The 26,356-nt window shown below is 35.1% G+C and overlaps 1 protein-coding gene across 2 annotated transcripts in view; it reads left to right on the plus strand.

The window, feature by feature from the left end:
* The first annotated feature begins 13,997 nt into the window (after window positions 1–13,997).
* Window positions 13,998–26,356, plus strand: part of SLC38A11 (solute carrier family 38 member 11) — a 52,793-nt gene continuing 40,434 nt past the window's right edge. Inside the window, exons 1-5 of one of the 2 annotated variants that reach the window (XM_011358369.1) lie at window positions 13,998–14,042; window positions 14,559–14,676; window positions 16,412–16,486; window positions 22,450–22,584; window positions 24,969–25,034. In XM_011358369.1, the coding sequence (XP_011356671.1) occupies window positions 13,998–14,042; window positions 14,559–14,676; window positions 16,412–16,486; window positions 22,450–22,584; window positions 24,969–25,034 (439 nt within the window). Of the gene's footprint in view, window positions 14,043–14,558; window positions 14,677–16,411; window positions 16,487–22,449; window positions 22,585–24,968; window positions 25,035–26,356 lie in introns of those variants that run through there. The other variant, XM_011358377.1, reaches the window with a different exon arrangement.

The following is a 26,356-nucleotide window of genomic DNA, read 5'->3' on the forward strand; positions in this document are numbered from 1 at the left end:
CATATTTGAAAATCATTCCTTTTGTAAAATATAATTTTACATTGTTACTAAAAATCTACTATGCTTATATATTTTCAGAGGTCTTCATAAATATTAAATCATAAAGCCTTGTGGATTTCTCAACTCCTAAATATCTCCTTTCCTAAAATATTTTGTAAATTTTTGCAGTGGTGTATTGGACAGAGCATGAGCTTCACAGTTTGAGAAAACTGTAGGAGCAGGAATGTCACTAGGACTTCCTCTACCCGCTATCTCTTATTCTCTGAAATAGGTCATAAAACCCTCATGCTAAAGGTACCCTACTTGTATCAGGAGGAAGGAAGACATTTCTTATCACCAGAGATGCATAATTTGGGGCTGAGAAATCTGTACAAACAAAACTTGTTAAAAACTAACCTTTATCTTCCTAGTTTCTTCTTCACCATTTACTACCTTAACCCAAACCCCTCTGTCTTATCAATTCTTTACAAATTTATTCTTTCTTTGTCTAAAAGGAATAGCATCTTCCTGCTCTAGTCACTTCTTCAGACCTTCATTCTCTTGTGAAAGTTCTCATGTGCATGGAAAAATTCAATAAAATCTATATGTTTTTCTCCTGTTAATCTGTCTTTCTCCGTTTAATTTTCAAACCCAGCCAGAGACCCTAAGAGTGTCAGGAAAAACTTTTTCCTCCCCAGCACCAGCTCAACTAAGCGCATACTGTATAACCTTGGAGAGTTTATCTACTTAAACTAAAGAGCTTCAGCATCAACATTTTTAAATTGGGGATGATATTAACTACCTTTCAGAGATATTGTAAACAATAAATGAAGCTATGCAACTACTTTCAATAATTTAACAACCCACACTGTGAAAAATGTCCATGATGCAACGGTAAAGCTACATAGGTAACGTACTTACCAGAAATCAATTACCCATTAATTAATCTTACCCATTAATTAATCTTTACCTGCTCTTTTCTTCAACCCAAATTCCTAATACATGTGAGGAGAAACAGGAATATTTTAAGAATTTTTTTTAATATAAAATTAGATATATGAGGACTCACCCATATATCTTAGTCTACAGTATGCTCCACAACTATTTTTGTGACTAAGGATACTAAAATTAGACAATATTTTTATCTGTAAATTTCAAGTCAGTTGTTAGGAGAAGTGCTTAAACTACTACAGTAAAGAATCATGGAGGAATAATGAACATTGACTACAAATTAAACTGATTGTCACAGATTCTATTTGGTGTTTTGAGAGAGCTTGTTTCATTGTATGCTATAATTCAATGAAAAAACAGCATACACAAAACAAGTGCTTAAGAAAAAGAAATATTTGGACTTAAAATGAGTCATCAATGTAATATACCATGTTAGAAATGAATAATAATTAAAATGTGCCACAAGGGCTAAAAAAGGCTGTTTTTCCTCTCTCTTTTTTTTCTGTTAAAGAATACTACAAAGGAGTTTGGTTTTTGTTTGGTTTTCCTTTGTTTGTTTTTGTAAACAATTCAATTAAAATGGTCAACTCAATGAAGCTAACAGAAGTTTCCTATTCTAGATATCCAAGCCTTATTATAATGCTCTATTTCCTGTATTTCCTTGTCTAAATAGAATCTTGCTTCAGGCAAATTTTTATCTGAACTTTTATGTGTAGAAACCAGGGACTCTTATCGAATTGTTTCTCACTGGCTACTTGATGTTAACAAAGCACTGAAATGGTACTGATGCTCTGGGTTGTGCAATGGAGTGTCCCAGCCAATCAATTAGCTGCACAGAGTACACAAACCGCTCATGTGAGTCAGGGCTAAACTCAATTACAGAACTCAGAGTTAATACACAGAGCACTTATTTTTTAGTCCATTCACCTCTGTATTGCTTAGAAAATAGTTGCTTAAAAATAATAAGGTAGCAAACCAACATGATGCCTAATAAGTAAGTCTCCTCAAATAAACACTGATTTAAAGGTTCGTTTTTAAATAAGTTATCTGGAATTTGGACTATATTTTCATGAAAGGAAATAAATTTTGAGTAATGGTTAAGTTTTTATGATAGAGCTAAAGTTTGCAATGATAAACAGGAAGAAATAACTCTGGCAAAACAGTACTTGAATAAATTCTCCCATAAATTCAATAAAATGTTATAGAAAAATCAATGTTTTAAATTGTCTTGATTTAAATATAAAAGGAATTGAATAAAAAATAATAAAATATGATAATAATTAAATAAAAAAGAATTAAAAAATATGGTTTCTAATCTTTATTCTGCTAATAACTACCTTTACGACCTTGAGCACATCACCTAAAGATCATATTTGATAGATAGAAGAGAATGAACAATTTCTTTTAAATTCTTGAGAATTAGCTTTAGCACTTGCCTTTGGTAACTTGCTCAGTAAGGCATAAATACCAGAGAATGACTTATACTTAATTTAAATCTTTTGATGAGCTGCATTTTCTTTATTTAATTCGTGTAAAATCAACAAGCATTTATTGAGGGTCTTTTGTATTCTGGATACTGTGTCTAAAGAAAATATTTTAAAAGATCCTTCATAAAAGAAGATACAAAGCTCAAATAATAAGTTATCAGTAAAAATGAAAATTAAAATTACAATGAGGTATCACTATATGTCCACTAGATTGTTCAATATTTTTAAGCTATCAATATCGCATATTGGGAAGGATGAGGAGCAACTAAGAACATTCACACAGTGCTGATGGAAGAGTAAAATGGTACAGTACTTTATGAAACGAAGTATACATTTACCATATTTATCCCAAAATGTCACTAAACGTTCACCAAGAGAAAACAATTGACCACACAAAAGACTTCTACATAAATGTTGACAGTAGCTTCATCCGTAATAGCTGAAAACTAGAAACAACTCAAAAATACAAGGAAATTGATAAATTGTGCTGTATCATTTTTAATGGAATAGTACTCAACAACAAAAATAAATGAGCTGATGAATTCATTGACATGGATGAATCTCAAAATCATTATTCTAAGTTAATGAAGCCAGACACAAATAAATACATACTATTTCATTTGATTTGCCTGAAATTTTGTAGCAGGAAAATCTAATTTACAATGACAGAAAGCAAATTAGTGGTTGTCTGGGTTCAGAGTTGCAGAAGACTTGATCATGAAGGTGCATGAGAGGACTCATTAGGATAGTGGGAATATTCTATATCCAGATTGGCAAGATGGTTACAAGAATGTATATCTTTTTCAAAACCTATGGAATCCACTTAAAATGTGAATTCCCAGATTCCCAGGAGCTTCTAAGGGAGTAAACAACTTTTGGCATAAAATGACAGGAACTTGAATTGAGAGACCACCAGTGATGTCAGAGTTTTCAGAACCCATTAAATAATGCACGAGAGAAAGAGAAAGCTTCACCTTTTAAGTCCAGAGAGCAGAAGCTTGTTACAATGACACCAGTCATGTATAGTGAAGAAGAGCCTTCGGAGAAGCTTTTCCCAGACTCTCAAATGGCAGAGGTGCCAAGTTCTGAGTTTGGCAAAAAGAAGAGAGAAGAACCCAACCAGTCCTCCCACTGCCTCCCAGACCACAGGTGCCTACTTGCTTTCCTGAGAAGCTTTAATTACTAAATCGAGACTCTCAGAGTCTATTACCTAACTGTTACAGGGGCTGTTGGAAATACCATTCAGTAACAAGGGAATACTTTTCATTGAATAAATTTTACAAAGAGAAGTGAGAAACAAAAATAAAGTTGAGTTTTAATTACAGTGTGTTTGCTATACCAATGCAACTTTGAGACAAACAAGGTAATACCACCTACCAAGCCCTGCCACATACCCCAACCTCCCCATCGCTGGTTCCAGCCAGATTGTCTAAAAAATCTTGACAGTTTCACCACTTCAGTCAATCAGTTGTGACTAGGAACAGTCATTTTGTTCAAATGCAGGTGCTGGTGCTCTTTTCTTTGAAGAGCATGTAGGGATTCAGATAGATATTTAAAAATAAAATGATGAAGAGAGAGTCTTAAAAAGATCAAATAGAAACTGAGTTAGGTGTAGGAAACAGTTAATATATGTGTGAAGAAGAGTTAGCTTTTTCTCATTTCACTGTGCACCATGAAAAGGATCTGAGTTCTCACGACCAGAAACAGAAAAGACTTGACATCACTACATCCAGAATGGAATCTAATCTCTGGGGAGGGAGAAGAAGTAAGAATAGGTTGAGAAAATTGGTGGAGGTAAGAAGTAAAAAAAAAAAGGAGGAGAGGAAAGAAAGAAAAGGGGTGAAGTAGACTCTATTTGGGTTGGCTGGTGACATGAGGAGAAAAGTTTTTCAGCGTTTGCACTATCCTCTGGACCCCAAGTGCAACTCTCCAGAGATACTGTGTAGCCAGATTACAGAGAAGACTAGAAGATCTGAGCTCCCCAAAACACTGATTCCATGACCTGGGCTTCCTAATTCTTTAAGGACCAGATCACTAGATCTTGCAGGATGAATTATGAGTCATTTAGCTACTAAAGACCATGTTTCTCTGACTGTAAATACTTTTATTATCATTGAAATCACTACTGTAAGTTATCTCTCTTTCATTAGTGGACACATCACATGAAAAAAGATGTCAGTAGCTTACCAGAAAAGTAACTAGAGATCATTTGAACCAACACAAAAACCTATCACCTATGGATTACAGGATAATAAGAATTTCAGATTTTGTTTTCTAATTCATTTTTAACATAATTTTAATCCTAACTTCTCCCATAAATACTTGGAGACTAGATAACAAAAGAGACTTACATAAAACAAGTATGTATAGTCATATGATACTTGGAAAAATATTTCAAAAGAAATTCCAAAAAGAGAAATATTTCTTTTAATATTTATTTACTAGGGTAAATAAAGATGCACAAAAAAAAGGGTAGTTGTTTTTCTCTCTTGCTCCATCAGTAAAGAATTATAGAGCCCTGATAGAAACTGGCTATTTAAGTTAAATGGGAAAAATGTATATGATTTATTTTCACTCCCCTCCTACCCCCATATTTAGTTTGGGGTGTGATTGTGTGTGTGTGTGTGTGTGTGTGAAGGTATGCATTGAACTTACTACTCTTATTTTTCCCCAGAAGTCACCCAAGGGAAAATTATACAGGCTTTTTAGTAGGAGATACTACACACTGAAAATTTCTCTGATTTTTACAATTAAATTTTAAAACACACACACACACACACGGTCTTATGGTTTACTTACTCTGGCTGTCACTGCTAGGCAACACTTCCACTCTTTAAATCCATGGTTCCTTCCCTTTAGATAATTTACATTTTAATTGCAATATGTTTTACGTTTAGTTACTATTTTTCCTGCTTTTGCAGTGGGGACATTTAAGGCCAGGCCAACATCATGTGCACAAAGACTCAGTAAGAGCTTTGCTGTCCTGTGCTTCCCAGCACATCGGGTCAGGTCCCTGTGAAGCAAGGTCGTGAGAATGCAGCTGCTTGCCTGCCTTGCTGCTTCTGTGGCCCTGAGGGAGATCTTTTTGGACATTACACTGAAGAAGGTAGTAATATTTAGAACAAATATTCATGGCTTCTTATCATTCTTGCCCACACTGTCTTAAAACTTCTTTTTATACTCAGGCTGAGTTCTTGACTGGCTATGTGGCAAGAGGCCACTTTGTTTATGGTGACATTTTTCTAGAAAATACCTTAGGCGAGGAGAAAGTTTGGAATAGCTGTGAGAAAGGAACACAGCTGAGAAAGGGAAAATTAAAGCAAAGTGAACTGAAACGAAAAACAAATGCCTTTTTGAAAAAAGAAAACAGGGGAAAAAAATGCCTTGATTCATTTTTGCTTTCACTTCATTTTCCCACATGACTTGTTATATGGAGAAATCAGCCACTAAGAAGAATGAAGAATGAAGCCACTTATTACAGCATATCATGTTTAACTTTATAAAACACTGATAGTGCTTCATATTTTTAAAAAAATATTTTACATCTTTGCAAATCGAGCAAATTTTCTGTTTTTTTCCTACTACACTCATGGTACCTCTCCAGTTAACAGGAGAAAAGTATATAGTAAAAGGCAATGTTACAAACAGAAAAGTAGTGAGAAATAATAATAAAACTAACTGGAATCTACCTTTATTTCTGTCCAATACACTTTCTTCTTTTTTATTTTTATTTACCCCAGTAATACATGTGTCTGTCTTATTCCCCATATTAGGAATTGCCATAACCTCTCCTTATCTTCCTTTCAATGAACAAGGTCCAGCTCCAGTCCCTCCTAGCTTCATAGAATTGTGGAATCACAGATTCCAGAGGAATCTTAAAACTATTTAGTATTTCCACTTACACTGATCATAGCTAAGGGCCCTGCCCAAGCCCACCTTTACTTCAAGCTGTGTTCCTCTATCCCGTTCCCAGTGCTTGTCAGGGAAGCCACAGCAGCTGGTCCAATGGTCTGGCCATTGACTGGGTGAGGGACCCAGCCTAAAGAGAGCTGATGCCTAGGCTGGTAGCCTCCAAAAAGGAGGTTTGGCTCGACAGGCTGTGTTCAACAGAGGTGATGGCATTTAGTTGAACACGTCAGACTCATTTCCTCCAGAATTTGTCCAGGAGAAATGAGTGACTAGCTGGTCAGTTGCAAGAGAAGAACAGATTGATCTACAGAGAGAAGCTAAAATTCCATGAGATAAAGAAAAACTGGCCACGATAGACTGAGAAAGCAAACCACCAGGGCTGTCTGGGACCCTACCAAGTTTTCTAGTCCTAGATCCAGTATATAAATACTTCCAACAACTACCCCTCCTCATTCCTGAGGGGCTCAAGTAGGTTTCTGTTACTTGCAAGCAAAGAACACGCAGTCCCCTTCCTATCCTTCATCATACTCTATAATCCTCTATAATACAACATTTCTGCCCAGTGGTCATGTTTATGTTTAAATACCTCCAGTAGTAATTAACTACTCAAGTTATCTCTAGGTAATTAGATTATAAAGCCATTTCTTACATTAAATAAACCTTGAACCCCCTGAATTTATATTGTCCAGCTATTTAAAGCTTCATGAAATCTTTCATCATTCTGATTTCTCTTTTCTGAAAATGTCCCAATTTATCAGTAAATTTTCCAAACTGTGGCTTCCATAGCTAAAAATAATAGTCCATGTGTGGTGTAACCAACACAGAAGGCCTGGACTATCACTTTTCTTGTTCTGTGTAACATGTTTCAAGCACTGTTGCATAAAGTGCAGTACACTTTTTTCAATGACGCTGTTGAATCATTTTAAATTCATTGTCGATTAAAAGCACTAACTCATTTTGAAATGACTTTTAGATAACTCACATGTTCCCACCTTATAACTATGTAGTTCATTTTTTAGATACAAGGTTAAGTTTCGTCTTTTCTACACTAAATGTATCAGCTTCTAGTCTCTCATCAAATGTCTCTGACCACCGACCCCGACCTTTTATGATCACTTGATCCTCTGAATTGCTCTAACGAATATATCTATTTCACTCATTTGGTATATCACTTATACTATCTAATCAAGTTATTCATCTTTTAATGAGGAGTGGCTCCAAAGCATAGAGTTGATATATCTTGTTTTCAGACACTATAGAGTGCTATATACAAAAATTTTACTTGTAACTAGTAATGTTTAAAAAAATGAAAAAATGTGAGCATACCCAGTGGATCCCACGTTGTTTTTCCAGTAAGTACCTATAAGCTTCCCAAAGTGTGACTGGTGTGGGGCTGTACAACGGAGCCTCATATATTTTTTCCCCTTCTTACAGGGGATGACTGGATAATCCTCTTAAAATGTAAGTAGATAATTTTTACCTTGGACTGCTAGTATCTGGGGTATTTTTGGCAATGTTTAAAATATATTTCTACTAAATATTTGTAAAATATTGCCTGTTACAGATGGTTGAAAGAGTCATTTGGCTTGAGTCTTCAATACTTGAAGAGTCTCAGACTTGGATTTTAACTCTAAATGAAGTTATACATATAACTACAGAGATACACTAAAGAGATTAAATTTTGTCCCTCATAGTCAACTTGAAACTCATGTTCCATTAAAACACCATCTCACTGTTATGCATTATGAATAAATATATTTTTATATATTCTATAATTATCATATGATTAAAAGAATATTATACTGTATTTTGGAATTAAAAGCAGAACATTAATTTCTTAAATAGAAACATTCAAAACTATATCATAACTGTGTGCCACCCTTTTCTATAATTTCCTTTTTTCTTTTTTTCAGTATTCTCATTGCATTAATAAGTGGAGATTAGCTAGGCCTTTCTCAGTTTCTGAGAGACCCTAGAGGCAAATGAGCATCATGATCTCATTACTAAAATGTTCTCCTGATGGCCCTTATTTCTGGCCACATTAAACTCACTTACTCTCACTTAATAAGACTTTTTATTAACTGATTTCTCTTAAGATTGTTTCTTGTATTTGGTACATTTTTAATGAGCAACAGTAATTGTACGTACTAAGGTAGGTTCAGTGAAGAGAAAAACACCATCGACAAAAACAATATAAATGTGACCCATTTCCTTAAGAAGCTTACCATCCCCACAGACAGCCACAATTACCTGTAGCACAAAATAAAGGATTGGGCATTGTATTTTAGGAATAAACAAAATTACCTGAGACTAGAAAGGAGACAGATTAAGAGATTTAAGTTTTCCAGCTCCGTATTTCTACACCATCAGCCTCACTCTAGTCACAAAGTTCTTTTTGATCCCTTTACTCCCACTTCCTGATTTTAACCTCACTTGCCATTTTTTTTTGTGACAAAGAGTATTTCTGTCACATCATGCATGAGAAGGCATTGTTCCAATTAGGAGAGGATACATAGTCACAGTTGTCACTAGCGCGTCTGCCGCCAATATTCCACCCAACTCTCTTCATTTCTGCAAGTTCTTGAGCTGATAGAGTCAAGAGTAATATTTTGCCAAGCCTCTGATCTTCCTAGTCAGCCCAACTGAGGGGTATGCAATTACCTCTTTCCCAGTTTAATTCAACTGATGCACGGCTGAAATTCTGCAAATGGAACTTTATTAAAACAAAAGGAAAAAGAAAGATCAAAATAGGCAAATCAGCTCTTATTCTAGCATAACCTTCATAGATTCCCTTAACCAAAAAGTACTAAAGGGTATATAGTACCCAATTTCATTTCTTCAGCACTGTCACTTTCCATGTGCTTGGAAATATTTATTAACGAGTGATAAAAACTATGGCTATTTTAGGACAAATCTCAGCTTGTTCACATATAGTCTTGCATCGTGTTCTTTACACTCTAGTGAGCGTGAAGTGGTTAATCTGAAATAGCCACTCACTTCCAGCTTCTGGAGCTTGGAAAATGGTTCTGACATTACAAAATAAATATTGTAAGCTGCAAACATGAAAGATCAAATTGGAATTTTAATTCCCAGTGAACACTTGTTTCCATAGAGACTTAAAATTGCATACTCTGTCACATATGCAAAAAAATAGAGGCAGTACAGCAGAAGATGCTGAGAGCATACTCAAGGCAGAGGCAGAACTGCAGTTTTGCTGGGTCGGTCCTCGAGCTAATGGTCAAAGACTAATAATAATTCTCTGTGATAAATGATGTAGACTCTGAAACAAGACATGAATATCCAGTGCTGACCAGATACCAAAAGATCTAAGAATAAGATCACCACGGGACACAAAGATGGGGACCGACATTGTACTGACAGAGAGAGTACTACCCTGGCCATATTCACCAAGGTTTCTTACCAGTTCATACCAGTTCATTGAAGTGAAACTAAAAATATCAGAATCTAATGACTTGTAGTTTATATATATGCATTTAATAGTACATATATTTATTAATATAGAGTTTAGTTAAGCACAATGAGTCCTCTTATCATTTCCACAAGGAACTCAGTTAAAGAACCTCTTTAAGTGCTGTTATATAGAAATATCTGGATGGGATAAATCTTTTTGACTATTAGAATCACAGTCTTGGGACCCAGAAGAGTTGTTAATGAGGATTAATAAGGGTTAGATTTGCCTGTAAATGACAGAAAATCCCAAATAACAGTAGCTTAAACAAGAAGGAAGTTTATTACCTGAACAATCTAGATTTAGTATATCCACTGGGGACCCAGGCAACTTCTATCGTGTTTCTTAGCCATCTTCAAAATGAAGTTTCCAGTGGGTGGTTGGTCCAGGGTGAGGCTCCAGCTTCAGCCATCATATCTCTGCATGCCAGCTCGGAGGAAGGAGGAAAAGAGAGATAAAGCTATTACCCTTCTCTTTAAGGATATACATCCCACCTACATCCTCTTGGTCAGAACTTAATCACAACCACCTGCAAGTGAAGATGTGAATTTTATTCCTCTTTTTAGGTGACCATGGTCTAGACAAAAGTCAGAGGCTCTATCATGGTAGAAGGAAGAACAGCTATTTAGAGCCAAATAGCAGACAGTAACTAAAACTCCCACTATATTATACAATTTTGGTCCAACAAAGTATTTTTCTGTTTGGATATAGCAGCAGCAAACATTTACTGAGAGCTTATTATGCCCCCAAATAATTAACTGAATTCTTTTTAAAATATTGCTATGGGGAAGTAGACGGTGGGGGGTGGGGGCTGGGGTGGCGGCGGAGAAAGAAAAGAAAGAAAAAAGAGAAAAGTAAAAAAGAAAAGAAGAAAAAGAAAAAAATTAAATCATTTTTTTCAATTAAGAATAAATTAATTAAAATAAATAAATAAGATAAAATAAAATATTATGGGTTGAATTGCAATCCCCCAACACCTAATACCTCAGAACATAACTTTATTTAGAAATAAAGACTTTGCAGGTATTGTCACGTTAAGATCATTAGAGTAGGCTCTAGTCCAACATGATTGGTGTCCTTATAAAAAGAGGAACTTGGACACAAAGACATGCACAGAGGGAAGAGCATATGAAGGGATGGAGAAAATGCCCGGTGAAGATGGAATATTGGAGTAATGCATCTAAAGGCCAGAACATCAAAGATTGTTGGCAAATCAGCAAAAGCTAGGCAGAGGCAAATAAATGTTCTCCTCTAGAGATTTCAGGAGGAACGTGGCCCTGATGATATCTTAATTTTGGACTTCTAGCCTCCAGAACTGTGAAAATAAACTTCTGTTGTTTTAAGTCACCCAGTTTATGGTACTTTGTTACAGCAGCCACAGGAAACTAATACAAATAGGTTATTTGATTTAATTCTCACAACTACTGTTACAAAAGAGGTAGTTATTCTTCCCTTTTTAGAAATAAAAAAATTAAGGCTCAAAAAGTTAAGCAACTTGCTAAGATCCCTTGAGCTTTGAATCAAACCTAGGCCTTTCTAATTCCAGAGTCTGAACTTCTAATCTACTATACTAATTCAAGAATTAACCAAAAGTCCATGGTTTTAGATTTCCATCCCTTCTCAGCTTGGACACCACTAGAGAAAACTCTGAAGTGTTATATAGATATTAGGTGGTATTATCATTTCAGGTGCCTTTGTAGTATGGCATTGTAACCTATCATCCAAACTGTGACACTTGAGAATGAAAAAAATGTTATGCATAATTACACTGGGACAAGAAGCCTAAATTAGGACCATCTTAGACAAACCAGGGTTTACAGTCACAGTAATTTAAACTCACTCCTCAGTGCCCCACTACCCTTAAATCCTAACCAGAAATAGCATAATGGTGGCTTAATTCTAATAATTACAGTTAGAAAACAACAAAAATACCTTAATTATGCAATAATAATATGATTCCATAAGAATAAGATATTCCTTGATATATAGACCAAGAACGATTTTGTAAGATGATTAATCTAAAAAAAGAAAGACTATATTTTGATTATTTAGCCAAAAGTATCTGAGTAGTCCTTCCAGGCCTCTAAAGACTGAGAACCCCTACCTTTGGAAAGTTAAAAGGTAGAAAGAAAGGTCTATCTTATATGAGACACTGCATACTAAAGTTCTACTTGTTACAGCATCTAAGCCAATAACGTTAATATTGTGGAGAATATCAAGCATCTATTTTTACAACGACAAAAAGATACCCCTTGTGAGACTCTTTTCCAAGGCTGAAAGAAAAACAACTTCCCCAGGGATGCAGATTAAAAGTTTTTATTTCTATTTTCATCCAAATTTGAACCTTAATGTCAGGTTAGCCATCGGGAAGGGCTTTGTAAATTCAGACTTCTGCCAAGATAGAGCCTTCTCCGACTATTTCTAAGAGAGCTAGGTGCTTTTAGAAGTCACAAAGCCTGGACTGTAAGCAAATAATGAGGAAAAGTAATAATCCTACATGAGCTTAGTATACTATCTACATAATTACATGATCTGATAAAAAGTTCAAATTAAGGCTCTTTACATTCCTGAAAGTCTAGCTCCCATGGCCTTTATCTGAGGCTAAGACAGACTCAATAAAACTGCTTATGTGCATGTAATATGCATTTATCTTCTACCCCAAACACTGTATAATCTGACTAAACGGGAGGGTTCTAAAACATTAACTGTGTTTACCTCTGCATGGAAGGATTACCAGTGATTCTACGTGTCCTAGTCTTTCTTCTTCATGTTTTCTCATTGAGAATACAGTACTTTTGAAATTATATTAAACAAATACTTTTGAAATTATTTTTTTAAAAGGTCTTTAAGAAAGGTCATTAAAATATGTACATGGAACTTTCAGTTCTGGTCCAGCATATAAGAAGCTGGAATACTCCACTGTATCTTAAAAGCAAGTAAAAGCTGAACAAACTTAATGTGTGTGTGTGGGTGTGTGTGTATACACATACTACAAATGAATGAATTAAAATAGAGAGCATAGAAAAGATACACACCAATTTCATGAAGGGATGACTCTAGGGATGAAGGGAAAGAGACGGAGATGGGCAAAGGGATTTCTATTGTGACATTAAATGTTTATTTTTGCAATTTGAAGATATGATTAAATGTTAACATCTGTTAATTTGATGGATTGCATATAGAGTTTATTTGAGAATTCTCTTTGGTTTTTCCATGTTTTTGAAATGATTCATAATTTTAAGTAAATGTCTATGAAAAAGAACTCTTTAAGTATTTATTAAGTACCTATATTACCACTCTTACTGTCCCTGAAACTGTTCTCTATGTATTCTGTTTCTCTGTGATTGACTATTTTCTGGGCCTGTTTCCTTATCTGTAATATAAGAAGGGTGAATAGATGGTCATTTAAGATTCTAGCTCGGATACTCTAGGTGCCTTCCAGATCCCATCCCCTTACACCTCAACACACCACCTCCTTTAAGGTTCACTAATTGAATCTGTTATCAATTCATCTTCCTTTCCCCTCTTTAAGTCTACTTTTCAGAAAAGTCATCAGGAAACATTTTTTTTTTTTACACATTATGCTCAGTAATCAAGTTTACTAAAATTCTAGAAAAGTTAGTTTCCATTAAAAATAAAAGTCCTACATTTTCATCTATCTGACGTAGAAGATGGGCAGGGAGGAGGAGGTGGTAATAAAAAAAGATGCTCCATACGAGCAGCGGTGCCACTGCGTTCTTACCTGGGCATCGGACTCCAGCCAAAGAGCACTTAACTTGGGAATGGGCTAAAATGAGGCCACTGTAACGCTGCATAATCAGGGCGTGGGTGGAACAGACTGTACTTTACAGTTGGAGGTGGTGTGGGGTGGGGGATAAAAAAGGTGAAGTGCGGAGAGAGCGGGCTGCCCGGATCCGAAACATCCGGTAGCATCTCTGCATGAGGCGAAAGGTGCATTTGGCTGGGCGAGTCCCGGGGCGGGGGTACCCGCTGAGGTTACAGCCAAGTGAGCTCCAGGCTGCAGCCGGCGCTGCGGGTGGAGGTGCAGGGGTGGGGCCCGCGGCGCCTGCAGACCGACTCTCTCCAGCTTTCCCGCCGTGCGCGGGCCCCCGACGTGTGAGGTCGCAGAGGAAGCAGGTCCGTCTAGAGTGAAATACCCAGACCTGCAAATCTCCCCACCTGCCGAGGACTCCGATGCAGCCATGGGCTACCAGGGGCAACAGACCAGGGGCGTCATCGCACCACAGGTAAAACCGGAGACTGGGGCAGGTTTTGAAGTCAAGTTCCCTGAAGTTCCATTCACCCTGCAACTATGGTCGGCTACCTTCACCTGAGGTTTTGGTTTAGCACTTGGGAAGTTCTCTGGGAGAAAAAGATCTGCCATGATTTGACTTTTATTTTTTTCTTGGCAGGCACTTTTCAATATAACCCTTTTCATTTCACTTAATCACATCATTGGCTCCCTACAGATCCTGTACTTTGGTATCCTATGCAGCAGTCCGTGAACTTGGTGCATGTGTAATCAGGACATTTTTGGATGGAGTTTGTTTACAAAGTTCTGTTGAACTACTAGCTATTATTATTGCTCTTTATTGTTATCTCCATCATCATTTTCTTATAGTTATTGACGTTAATTATTATCACTACTAATATTGTATTAATCGGCTACGTTGCATGTTTATCTGACACTCTTCTATTTTTTTTGAGCTGGTAAATACTTGTTTAATTTTATATATTATTGGCCATTTTATATATTTAAATAGAGACACCTAGATGACAAAGAAAGCCTCGTTTCTGAACCTACGAACAAAAGGAAAACTTGTCGTCAGTCTGCTGCTGTTTTTAATGTTGTCAACTCCATTATAGGATCTGGTATAATAGGTAAGTGTTGTTTTGTTTTAATTTTAAGTGAAAAAGCCAAATTTAAGATTTATTATGTTCTTAGTGTTCACTGTTTTTAAAGGAAACAATCTTAAATGATAAAATTGGTTATTTTCTTACATAAAAGCCTGCCTTTTTTTCCCCAATGTAAGAACGTTCATCACATGACTCCTTTATGCTGAAGATGGGGTTGTGATACACACTTTTTCCACATTTGAGAGCATCTTCCACATGTGTTACATTAAGGTAGAGCTGCACATGGGAAGTGTTGAAAAAATATTTTCATAGGCTGCATGGCCAATTGATAATGTTACCTAATTTACTTTTTCCCTCTTTCTGAAGTGTCCGGCATTGCTTGAATTACCTTTCTATGACCTAGAGGCGTCAAACCTCCAGATATTTGGAAATATTGGAGGTGCAAAAGTTTAATGTGAAAAATTAAATTCATACGATATTTCCTTACCATTTTATATAGTGTTAGATTTTAAAGTACAAACTTATGAATTTATATTAAATTTAAATATTCAATACAAGAAATTGGTTAAATGAAAGTGCACATGATTATTTTTTAACAAAGAAGCCAAATAATCACAATTGAAAGAAATGAGCAGCTCATATTTTCGGAATTTGAAGCAAGGGAAAGAGTCTAACAAAATTAAGTGCATTGCATGATAGTAATAAAGTTCATTATTGTTTCTGTGCCTACTATCGTTTTTGTTATTTGAAAACATTCAATTTAAGAAAAAGCAGGAACAAAACAGAATCCTACAATACTCATTGAGAATATTACTTTTTTCTATAAAGTTTTGACATTTTACTAACAGTCATCATTAAACATTTATCTGGATTGAGTTACTTTTCTTACCTCTCATAAGTTGATGTGTTTCTTGATTTTACTTGTTTCCATATATAATTTTTTTTTAATGGTACATCACCTGGAGGTACCTGGAGCAAAGTAGTAACAAGTGGGGGCAAAGACTGATTTGAAATTCTACCTTAAGGACCACAGAGGTGTGGGCAGCTCTACTTGGCAGAATTCCAGAGTTAATTCGTGATGTGAAATCTAAGCTGATCTATGTAAGCAATACTAAAAAGTGCCTCTTCATTATGCTCAGCAGATTTTTTTAAGGGAAAAATTTTCAGAGAATAAAAGTTCTGGGTGGAAATATTTAAAATATATTTTATTTGAAAAATTTTGTCATCCATAATCTAAAATCATCCATTTTCCCCAAAAAATCATAAGAAAATATTTTATATACCTCTTTTAGCTTTATAAAAATTACTTTTGCCTTTTTGTTTTTCTCTCCTTTTGCTACATGGTTGCCAATTTTGAATCCTTATATCCTATTACCCTCTGTGCACTTATTATCCCTCTCTGCTTTCCCCGATAACACATAAGGAAAGCTTTGAGTCATTACTCTCCACATATTCCAGGTCATATGTCCTCCTCACCCTGAAGTGAACATTACTTGTGTACATTGACATCTATTTTTAATTTGCTGCTTTTTCTTATTTCGTCACCTCATAAACTTGCTCTCTTGACATGTTTTTAACATATTCTGAAATAAGTATTAATATACTAACATTTAATTTTAGTAGTCCTATGTACCGTTTACGACTATGTCATATGTCATATGCCAATTTACTTAGCCTATTCTATACAGGAATTGGGAAAAACTTCTGTATTTCTATGTGTTTTTTTAATGTGATGGGTGGGGTATTTTATGTTTTTCAGGATTGCCTTATTCAATGAAGCAAGCTGGCTTTCCTCTGGGAATATTGCTTTTATTCTGGGTTTCATATGTTACAGGTAAAATACTATATAATTGCTTATTTTATACAAGGACTATTTCTCTCTCTTAAATTATACAACTTAAATTATACAAGGACTATCTCTCACACACATAAACACACACATGCACACACACACAAACTGTAATTGGATTTACTAATTTTAGTGCATAAAAGAGTCCTAAGGAATTTAGACATTTATGTCTGAAGAGATTTACTTTACTTGCTAATCCTCTGAACAGATTAGAATAACATTATACATTGCCAAGGCTAAATCCTTTTCATGTGCCCTTTTCACTTTATGCAGAAAGTGGATGGGGGAGTCATTTCAAAGACTGATTACGGCTAAGAGAGACTGTGCTCTGAAAGTGTAGAAGTCAGGACTTCATTGCCCACGAAATCCATGAGCAGGTGCATAGAAATGAGCAACCTTTTTCAGCTGTTTGTACAGGCGTAACTGAAAGTCTTAGTGCTCCTCACCTTGCCCACACCTGCCCAGGCTCCCCACCTGCCACTATCTTCAAGTGCAGCAGTAAGGTGCTCTGTATTCCTTCTTCTCTTCTGCTTCCCCCTTTGCATGTAACATGCTCATTCACACCCACATTTTGCTACTCCCCCGTCTAAGTGTAAACTGTACAACTCATCATCATCTCTTCTTCCTGTTGTCCTCATTCCTGCTTTGTCATCCCACTAACTCACCTCATGAAAAACACAGGATCACTTAAGATCACTGTTAAAGAGGCAGCAATCACAAGCCGATATGACCAGCTGTGGTTGCTGCTATGGTGGCTGCTATGTGTAGTCACTTATATGCCCTTTTACCAGGTAATGCAAAACACCTCAACTGTCGCCTTCTCCAAAGCGTTGACCTGGGTTTCAATGGTGCTGTAGATCTGTGAGGTTAAGACCCCCAGCCACCATTTCCTGAAAGCCTTCAGCCAATGACTGACTGATGGAAACCTTGCCTCCCGGAGGGACCCTTGTGGTGCAGCCGGACCTCTAGAGTGCTGCCACTGCAGGGTTAAGCCGCAGCTAGTCTCCACTGGACACCTCCTCTTTGCTGAGCTGTTTTCCCTGCCCTATCTTTTCACTCCTTGTCTCCTGGAGCACTCTCTCAAAACTCTTGCCCAAGAATCTGTCTCAGCTCTGCTTCTAGAGACGCTAACCAAGATGCCATCTTTCATAAATTCTCAGCTTTCCAAACAGGCTGAACAAGAAAGAGTAAAGCATGCTGTAGATATCAAATCCAGAGCTGCAGAGACATTGAGCTCCCTTCCCCCTGCTTTCTTCTCACCACCCCCACTCCCCAAACCTAAGCTGCTCTTAGCTTCCACAGCTCTTAATTTGTAGCTTAGGATCCATAACTTAGTAATGTGAGATCCATAACTTTATGCTTATTCAGAGTTGCTGGTGTTTAAAAATTGCATTCTGTTCATGAGTGCATTTCACACTAAAAAATACCATTCGAGGATTTACCTTTGTCTTTTCTAATTTCCTGTTAACCCAGTCAACCCAGTCAATCAGCAATGGCAAATAATTAATTTCAGCCCAGGCATAGCAACCATGGCTTATTTAAGTGTATTGTAAACATTTATTCACATTATCAATTAGTAGATTAAAAAACATTGATATATATATCACCTAAGAATTCAATATTTGAGGAAAATGAACAGTTTACTAAAGCCAAATCATATTATACATAAATAAATTATACTGTGAATAATTTTCTCAATTGATACTATATATAAACATAAAGCAATCACCGTGGTCAGTCCTTTGCTAAGCCATATATTGCAAAGTTACCAATCAGTGGAAATTAGTTACTCTTAATCTAGTTGCATGATCAAAATCATTAAATAATTTTGATAAATAAAGGATAACCACATGAAAGCAAAAAATGTATGGACTATGATTTATTTTGTTTTAAATTAGGCTTTTAAGAGTGAAATTTACAAGTACCATGTATTATTGAGTTTTTCTTTAAATTGATAATGTAATTACACAGTGATTTTTCTGAAGAATTATTCTTTTGTCTTTTTAAGGCCTCTAATGACATATGTCCAGTTCAACAGGTAGTTTTTCTAAGTTCTGTTTTCATGTTCATGAAATGGTAAGGAACAAAAAAGAATTATAAATATTTATAACAAATAGTTTTATTTTAAATTGCTTTAAGATTTTCTCACTTGTTGATTAGAGTAATTTGTATACAATAATTTGTATTGTCCAAGCATAATGATTTAAAAGAAAATTTACCTGTTGAATATCATAGACTCATTTATAGATTATCTAAAATTTGCACATAATATTTTAAAGTGAGATCAAAATATTACAGTGATTGATATTTGAGATTCCTAAAATTTTTAAAGGAATACATTTATAGCCCGTATTTTAAGAGCAGATGAAATCATTTACATTTATTATTTGCTGAATGCTTAGCAAATTGTGGATATCAAGCCTTATACTTTGGACTTTTATGAAGTAGCATTCTCGTTCCAAACATACAGTTCTTCATCAAAAATTTAGAATATTTGTGAACTTGGCTGCTTCCTCTGTCACTCAAGTCTTCATTGATTCTCTTCCTTGGCCAATGAGTTGCTGTTTTACTGCCTTTAGCATTTGTCTATTTTCTGACCAGTTCTCCACATTGCTGCAAGAATTATCTTTTTATAAACCTTGGCCTGATGTCTGTCACTCCCCCAAAGAATATATTCCAAGACTCTATTACAATAACAGAAAAAATAATTATTGCATTCAAATTCCTTCATGGTATGGTCATGGTCTCCATTTTTAGTCTCATCTTCAACTACTCTAACCCTTCTTTGCCCTATCACCAGCACTGCCATGTGTGGACCTTATGTTTTAGCTATTCTGGACCATTTTATTCCCCACATATAGAATATATTTTCATGCCGCCTTCCCATGCTTGACATTCTCTTTCTTCTCTACCTGCTAAAATCCTGTTCATCTTTCAAGGCACTACTTAATTCCTGTGAAGCTTTTCCTATTTCTAAACAAAGGAAGTAGAATTAATTCCTATGCTTTTTGTGCTTTCAGAATATTTTAAAATATATTTATTAGGTCATTTATCACATTAATTTGCCTCATATATGTAGATATCTAGTAATTCTACTATATTGAGCATTCATTCATTCAACAAATATTTATTGCTGCAATGAAGAGCATTATCCCTGCCTGTATAAAGCTCACAGTTTAGTGTGCCAGGCAGACAAAACACATAATTTTAACACTTCATGAAAAATACCATAATAAAAATATATGCATGATAATAGAGACATTGGCATGTAACCCAGCCTCAAAGGAGCAGGTATGTTTAAGGGAGGAGGAGATATTTCCACTGAGTGTTTATGAAAAAATGTGAGTGAGCAAAGAAAATGGAAGGGTGCTCTAAAAAGATGGAAAGGCGGAAATACAAAAGGGAACTGTGTAAGTGATTCAGTCTGGCTAAAGTATAGGGTTGATGTTTGTTAAGTAGTGGGGGATGATGATAGAGAGGATTGCAAGGGCATTTATGAAGCCTCTCATGTAAGGATAATCATTACCATTTCCTGCGGACTGGCTGGATGCTGAACATAAAGTTGCCACTATACTTAATCTTTCTGACTCCATGAAATAAGTCAGTGTTCACGTTCTACTTTTATGGAGGAGGAAATTGTGACTTATGATGGGTTAAAATGACTTTCCTAAGGTCTACAGTTACTTGTGACAGAGTTGAGATTTTGATTAAGTGTGTGGATTCTAGGGCCACACTACTGAGGTCTGAGTCCTGACACCTCCATTACTAGCTCTGTGAAGTTCGGCAATTTACTTAACTTTCTGCCCCTCATTTTTCACGTCTGTTTAATGAGGGTTCATAAGAGCACCTACCTGAGGTTGTTGTGAAGATTAAACAAGTTAATATACATAAAGCATTTAGAAAAAGTCCTGGCACAAAGAAAGTGTTGCGGAAGTATTTGCTAGTGTCGCTATGATTGTAATCGTTATTATAATCATTATTGGACTCCAAATACAGTGCTTTTTTCACCACTACATGCTACCTTTAGAAAACAATTTAAAATAGCACAAGTTCTCATTCATTTAGCCTCTATATCACGCTAGGCATTGCGGTAGACATTTAAATGCCATAATCCTCACAGACTCATCAAGGTTGATGTGTTGCCTCATTTTATAGGTGAGACTCACAAAAGCCAAGTCTTTCACCCAAGGTCACACAGCTAATAAATGATTTTTTTGCCTCATGAAAAGGAGTTGATTTTTATTCATAGGCATTCATTAGAGAGTCTCCTGGAATATTTTAAGCAGAAGGCATGATCAGATTTATGCTATGGTCGGATCCACCTGGGGGAATGTTGAGAAAGTCTTAGCATGTGTCAAAAATGTTTTGGTGGGGAGTGATATTGGTGGATGAGAAAACTATTAGGAAGTTACTACAGTGATCCAAGCAGTAAATTATAATGACCTAAGCCCTAAAATAAAGCAGGTTAGAGATGAGAATGAGAGGATACAGTCAAACAATTTATAATGCAGTAGCTAATGGACTAGGCAACCAAAGGAATATAGAAGATGATGGATAATAAGAAGTCTATGGAGAGTCTCAAGTTTCTGTTAATGCTATTCACAGGTTGGGGAAATATGGATGGAGAAGCAAGTTACAGAACAATTATATAAATTAGAATTTGGATATTTTTAAATCGAGATATCTATGAGATCTCCAATGTAAAATATTTATTAGGTGGCTAGTTGTATAAATCTGGGGTTACTGTGTTTTAGCTGGAGATAAAAGTAAATGGAGGGAGGTTACTAACATCTGTAGGAAAATTGAAAACATAGGCATGAATAAGATCACAGTAGGGCATCTAGAATAGTGAGCGAAAAGCCCAAGAATCCAGAGTAAAATAAACTGGTGAAAAACTGACTATAAATGGCTAAAAAAGTAAAAGGAAATCCAAGAGAAAGTGATGTCACAAAGGCCAAGGGAAGATGGTTGGAAAGAGGGAAATAGTAAACAGGGAAAAAAAGATAGTACTGAAAGAGCAAATACAATTAAGGTTTAAAGGTTGTCAATTGGATTTATTAACTTGGAACTCATTAATGAACTGGTCGAAAGACGTTCCAATGACGTAGAAGGGAATTAAGGTGGAAATCATATTACAGTTATTTGTATTTTTGTCTTTGTATTTTAATGCATTTCAAAATTACTTAAAGGACAAAAAGAAATCACTTATGGTAGAAACATGAGCAAGAAAAAAGAGCAAAAATCATACCCTGTGCAGAGCTGTGTACCCAATACAACTGAAGTGTCATTTACTAGGTTTATTGAGTTAAAAGGAGAAAAAAGAGAGAGAGATTAACTTTTAATTATATAATATCTATATATTTGTATCTTCAATTTCAACTCTAAAGTTAAAATTTAAATCTCTAAAATGTAAATTTCAAAAAAAAAGTTGTTGGAGTGCTCTCTTAACCATAATAACTATAAAATAGTTACTCGTTGTTACTTTCTTATAAAACAAATGATCTGAGTCTCCTAAATCTATTTTTTTTTTTCTGAATACTTACAGCATTTTCATTCTCAGTTTTCACATGCTAAATGCCTATGAAATATTTGATTATCTGCATTCTGTTGTTTGGACAGTTGAGCCACATCCTATTAATAGATGTTACATTGGTTAGGCAAGGAAGTAAAATAGAAAACTGACGCTTGACTCTAGTCTGCTTACTCTCTTCTGTCCAGTTTACTGCACAGATATGTTAAGTATATTTGCATCTCGATTGAAAACTATATAACTGGAAACAATACCATTTCATTAAAGGTAATATTTTATGAAAAGCAAGTAAGCCTTGTCATGCTAATTTACTGTAGCATTAAATTTAATTCTTTTTTTTGATTTCCCTTTTTCTGAAGTCAAAACATGAAAAACCTTTGTATTAAATGTAATCTGATATTTGTTATTCTTGCCACAGATTTTTCCCTTGTTCTATTGATAAAAGGAGGGGCCCTCTCTGGAACAGACACTTACCAGTCTTTGGTCAATAAAACCTTCGGCTTTCCAGGGTATCTCCTCCTCTCTGTCCTACAGTTTTTGTATCCTTTTATAGGTAAGGTGAATGTGAGGATGAATATACTTTTTTTGCATAAACATATTGCCATTTCTGAATAAAATAGTTTTAATAGTCATTAAATAGTCACTAAAGAGTACTAGCAATTTAAATATCTTCCAAATTGAGTGTTTATTTCTTTAGTCATTTTCCCCTTATTTCCTGGTCCTTCGGATTGGTTTTCTGATTATTTCATTGAAATAAAGTAAGTGATTTTCACTAGGTTAATGCTTCCCTAGTTTGGTGAAAAATAGAATGACCTGGGATTAAAAATGAATGAGAGAAACAATAGATTTCTTCTAAGGCTAAAATACATTTTTTGAAAGCCTAAGGATTTGTGAAAGCCATATATAAGTCCAATATGCTAGTTAAAATTTATACCATAATGGTGAAAGTGTCACCTAACACTTTTTAAATAAAAGTGCCAATGGCTAAATTGACTTCTGTTTTTATTTTTTAAATTATTTTATTAAATTTATTGAGGTGACATTGGTTAGTAAAATTATATAGGTTTCAATTGTACAATTCAATAATACATCATCTGTATATTGCATTGAGTGTTCACCACCCAAAGTCGAATCTTTTTCCATCACCATATATTTGACCCCCTTTACACTTATCTACTTTTCCCCTCCCCACTTCCCCTTTAGTAACCACTAAACTGTTGTCTGTGTCTATGAGTTTTTGTTTGTCTTGTTTGTTGCTTTCAGCTTTATATCCCACATATGAGCGAAATCATATGGTTCTCAACTTTTCCTGTCTGACTTTTTTCGCTTAGCCTGATTATCTCAAGAGCCATTCATTTTGTGGCCAATGGCAGTATCTCATTTTTTCTTATGGCTGAGTAATATTCCATTGTATATATGTACCACATCTTTTTTATCCATGCATCTACTGAAGGACATTTCAGTTCTTTTGCGTGTCTTGGCCATGGAGCAATGCTGCAGTGAACATTGGGGGACATATATCTTTACAGATAAATGTTTTCAAATTTTGGGGATAGATACTCAGAAGAAGGATTGTTGGTCATATGGTAATTCAATTCTTAATTTTTCAAGGAATCTCCATACTGTTTTCCATAGTGGCTATACCAATTTACATTTTCACCAGCAATGTATGAGTGTTCCTTCCCCTCCCCACCACAACCTCTCCAACACTTGTTATTACTTGTCTTGTTGATGATAGCCATTCTTACAGGTGTGAGGTGGTAGCTCATTGTGGTTTTGATTTGTATTTCCGTAATACCTAGTGAAGTTGAGCATCTTTATATGGCCTTTTGTATGTCCTTTTGGAAAAAGTGTCTATTCAGATCCTCTGCCCATTTTTTAAATGGATTTTTTGTTGTTGTTGAGTTGTATGAGTTCTTTCTGTATTTTGGTTAATAATCCCTTCTCGGAGGCATTGTTTGAAAACATCTTCTCCCATTCAGTTGATTGCCTCTTTGCTTTATTGATGGCTTCTTTTGCTGTACAGAAGCTTTTGCGTTTGATGTAGACCCATTCATTTATTTTCTATTTTACTTCCCTTGCCCTTGAGGTCAAATACATAAAATCCTCTCTAAGACCAAGGTTCATGAATTTAGTACCTGTGTTTTCTTCTATGCAATTTATTGTTTCAGATCTTATATTTAGGCTTTTGATCCATTTTGAGTTAATTTTGGTGTATGGTGACAGATAGCAGTCTAGTTTCATTCTTTTGTATGTGGCTTTCCAGTTTTTTCAGTATCATTTATTGAAGAGGCTTTTCTTTCTCCAATGTATGTTTTTGGTGCCTTCACTGAAAATTATTTGCCCATATATATGGGAGTTTGTTTCTGGGCTCTCAATTCTGTTCCATTGGTCTGTGTATCTGTTTTTCTGCCAGTACCTTGCTGTTTTGATTATTGTCACTTTGTAGTATAATGACTTCAGTTTTTAAATCCGTAATACAGAAGCTATTGTTCAAACCACTAGTTCCTTAAGTCTCCACCAAAGGCTATGAATATATTTCCCAAAAATCTTACTTTTTAAACTAGGGCGTATTTTGGAACCTACATAATTTTCCATTATTATTCATCACTTTGAGAAATATATGCATTACTGAAAATGTATTTGGAAACTGAACTTCTTTAATAACAAGTAAATCACATTTTAAAAGACAACCAAAACTCACTGTTATTTAAGATACTCTGGAAAAAATCAATTTGTGAAGTCTTTTTTAATACAAATTGGCATTCTCCCATAAATCTGTTGTCTAGTTATTATTAAAGTTGTACATATTAGTAATCACAATGTATGTTTGAAAATAGTTGGATTATAGCAACATTTGGGAAGTAATAACCGATTATTTTTAAAATATTCAAGATGAAAATGGTTGGTGACAGTATTATTTTATTATGTATTTAGCTATGATAAGTTACAACATAATAACTGGAGACACTTTGAGCAAAGTTTTCCAACGAATCCCAGGAGGTAAGTAAATATATTTATTTTATATAGTTTTTCATAGTTAACATGGTTCGTAATAATTTATAAGTAAAATATTTGCAAGTTGAAGAGTTGCATGACTTCAAAATATCTGGCAATATTCATGATGCATTCTTATCCTAAAGTGTTAATCTACTTTTATATATAGTTCAGTTCTTATTTAGCTGTTTAAAAATATTATTACTATTATACTATATTTAACATAATAGTAAATATTAATTAATAGTAATGTGCATTACTGTTAGTAGTAAATAATAAATACTATAATAATAAATGTTATTATTATACTTAAATTCCTTTTATTTAAAACATCTTACGCTACATATCACCTACTTTCTGTTAGTAATACTTATTTTCTCATGTATTTTTACTACATTATTTCTTAAATAAGCAAGCTGACCTTTTCCCCGCGGTTTGTATTAAGATATAACTTAATATAATAAAATTAACCCTTTTTATTGTATTGTCTTGTGAGTTTTATTGTATTGTCTTGTGAGTTATAGTCATACAACTACATCCACAGTCAAAATACAGAACAATTCCATCACACCCAAATTTTCCCTACTCTTTGTTGTCATATCCTCCCTCATCACCACCTCCTGGCAACCACTGATCTGATTTCTCTTCCTAGTTTTGCTTTTCCCAAAATACCAAATCAGTGACATCATATAATATGCAGCCTTTCGAGTTCAACTTCTTTCACTTAGCATAATGCTTTTGAATTTGATCTATGTCTTAAGGTATATCAGCAGTTTGCTCTTAAAAAGGATTGCTGAGGAGTATTCCATTGTATAGACGGACAATAGTTTATCTGTCACACAGTTAAGGGACCTTGGGTTATTTCCAGTTTGGGGTGATTATGAAAAAGTTGCTATGAACATTCTCAAGCAGACCTTCTTAACATGTGCCACAGCACCCCTCCCTGTTTATCCTTTCACCATATCATGGCTATTTGAGTGATTCAAAGATCATTTGTCTTTGTGCTTCAAAGAGCTTCTCATCCAACCCACATAATCTCCGTTTCATTGTGACCTAACTCAATAGTAGTTATTGTAGTTGAGACTGAGTCAAAACTCCTTTCCTCTTAGTGCTTGAACCACTCATTCTAAAAAACATACAAAATAAAGTAAAAATAAAAAACCTAAAACTTCAAATTGTACCTATTCCTCTCTCAGGGTTTAGAGTAACTGAAATCAGGGCTACTTGACCATGGAATCATAAAGCCACTACTAGCTTGCTATTTGACCTTGAGAAGGTTAATGCCCTCTCTGAGTTCTAGTCTCTTCATCTCTAAATTGTGAATTAGA

The sequence above is a fragment of the Pteropus vampyrus genome, unplaced genomic scaffold, assembly GCF_000151845.1.
Source record: "Pteropus vampyrus isolate Shadow unplaced genomic scaffold, Pvam_2.0 Scaffold2, whole genome shotgun sequence".
In the NCBI taxonomy this organism is placed as follows: Eukaryota; Metazoa; Chordata; class Mammalia; order Chiroptera; family Pteropodidae; genus Pteropus; species Pteropus vampyrus.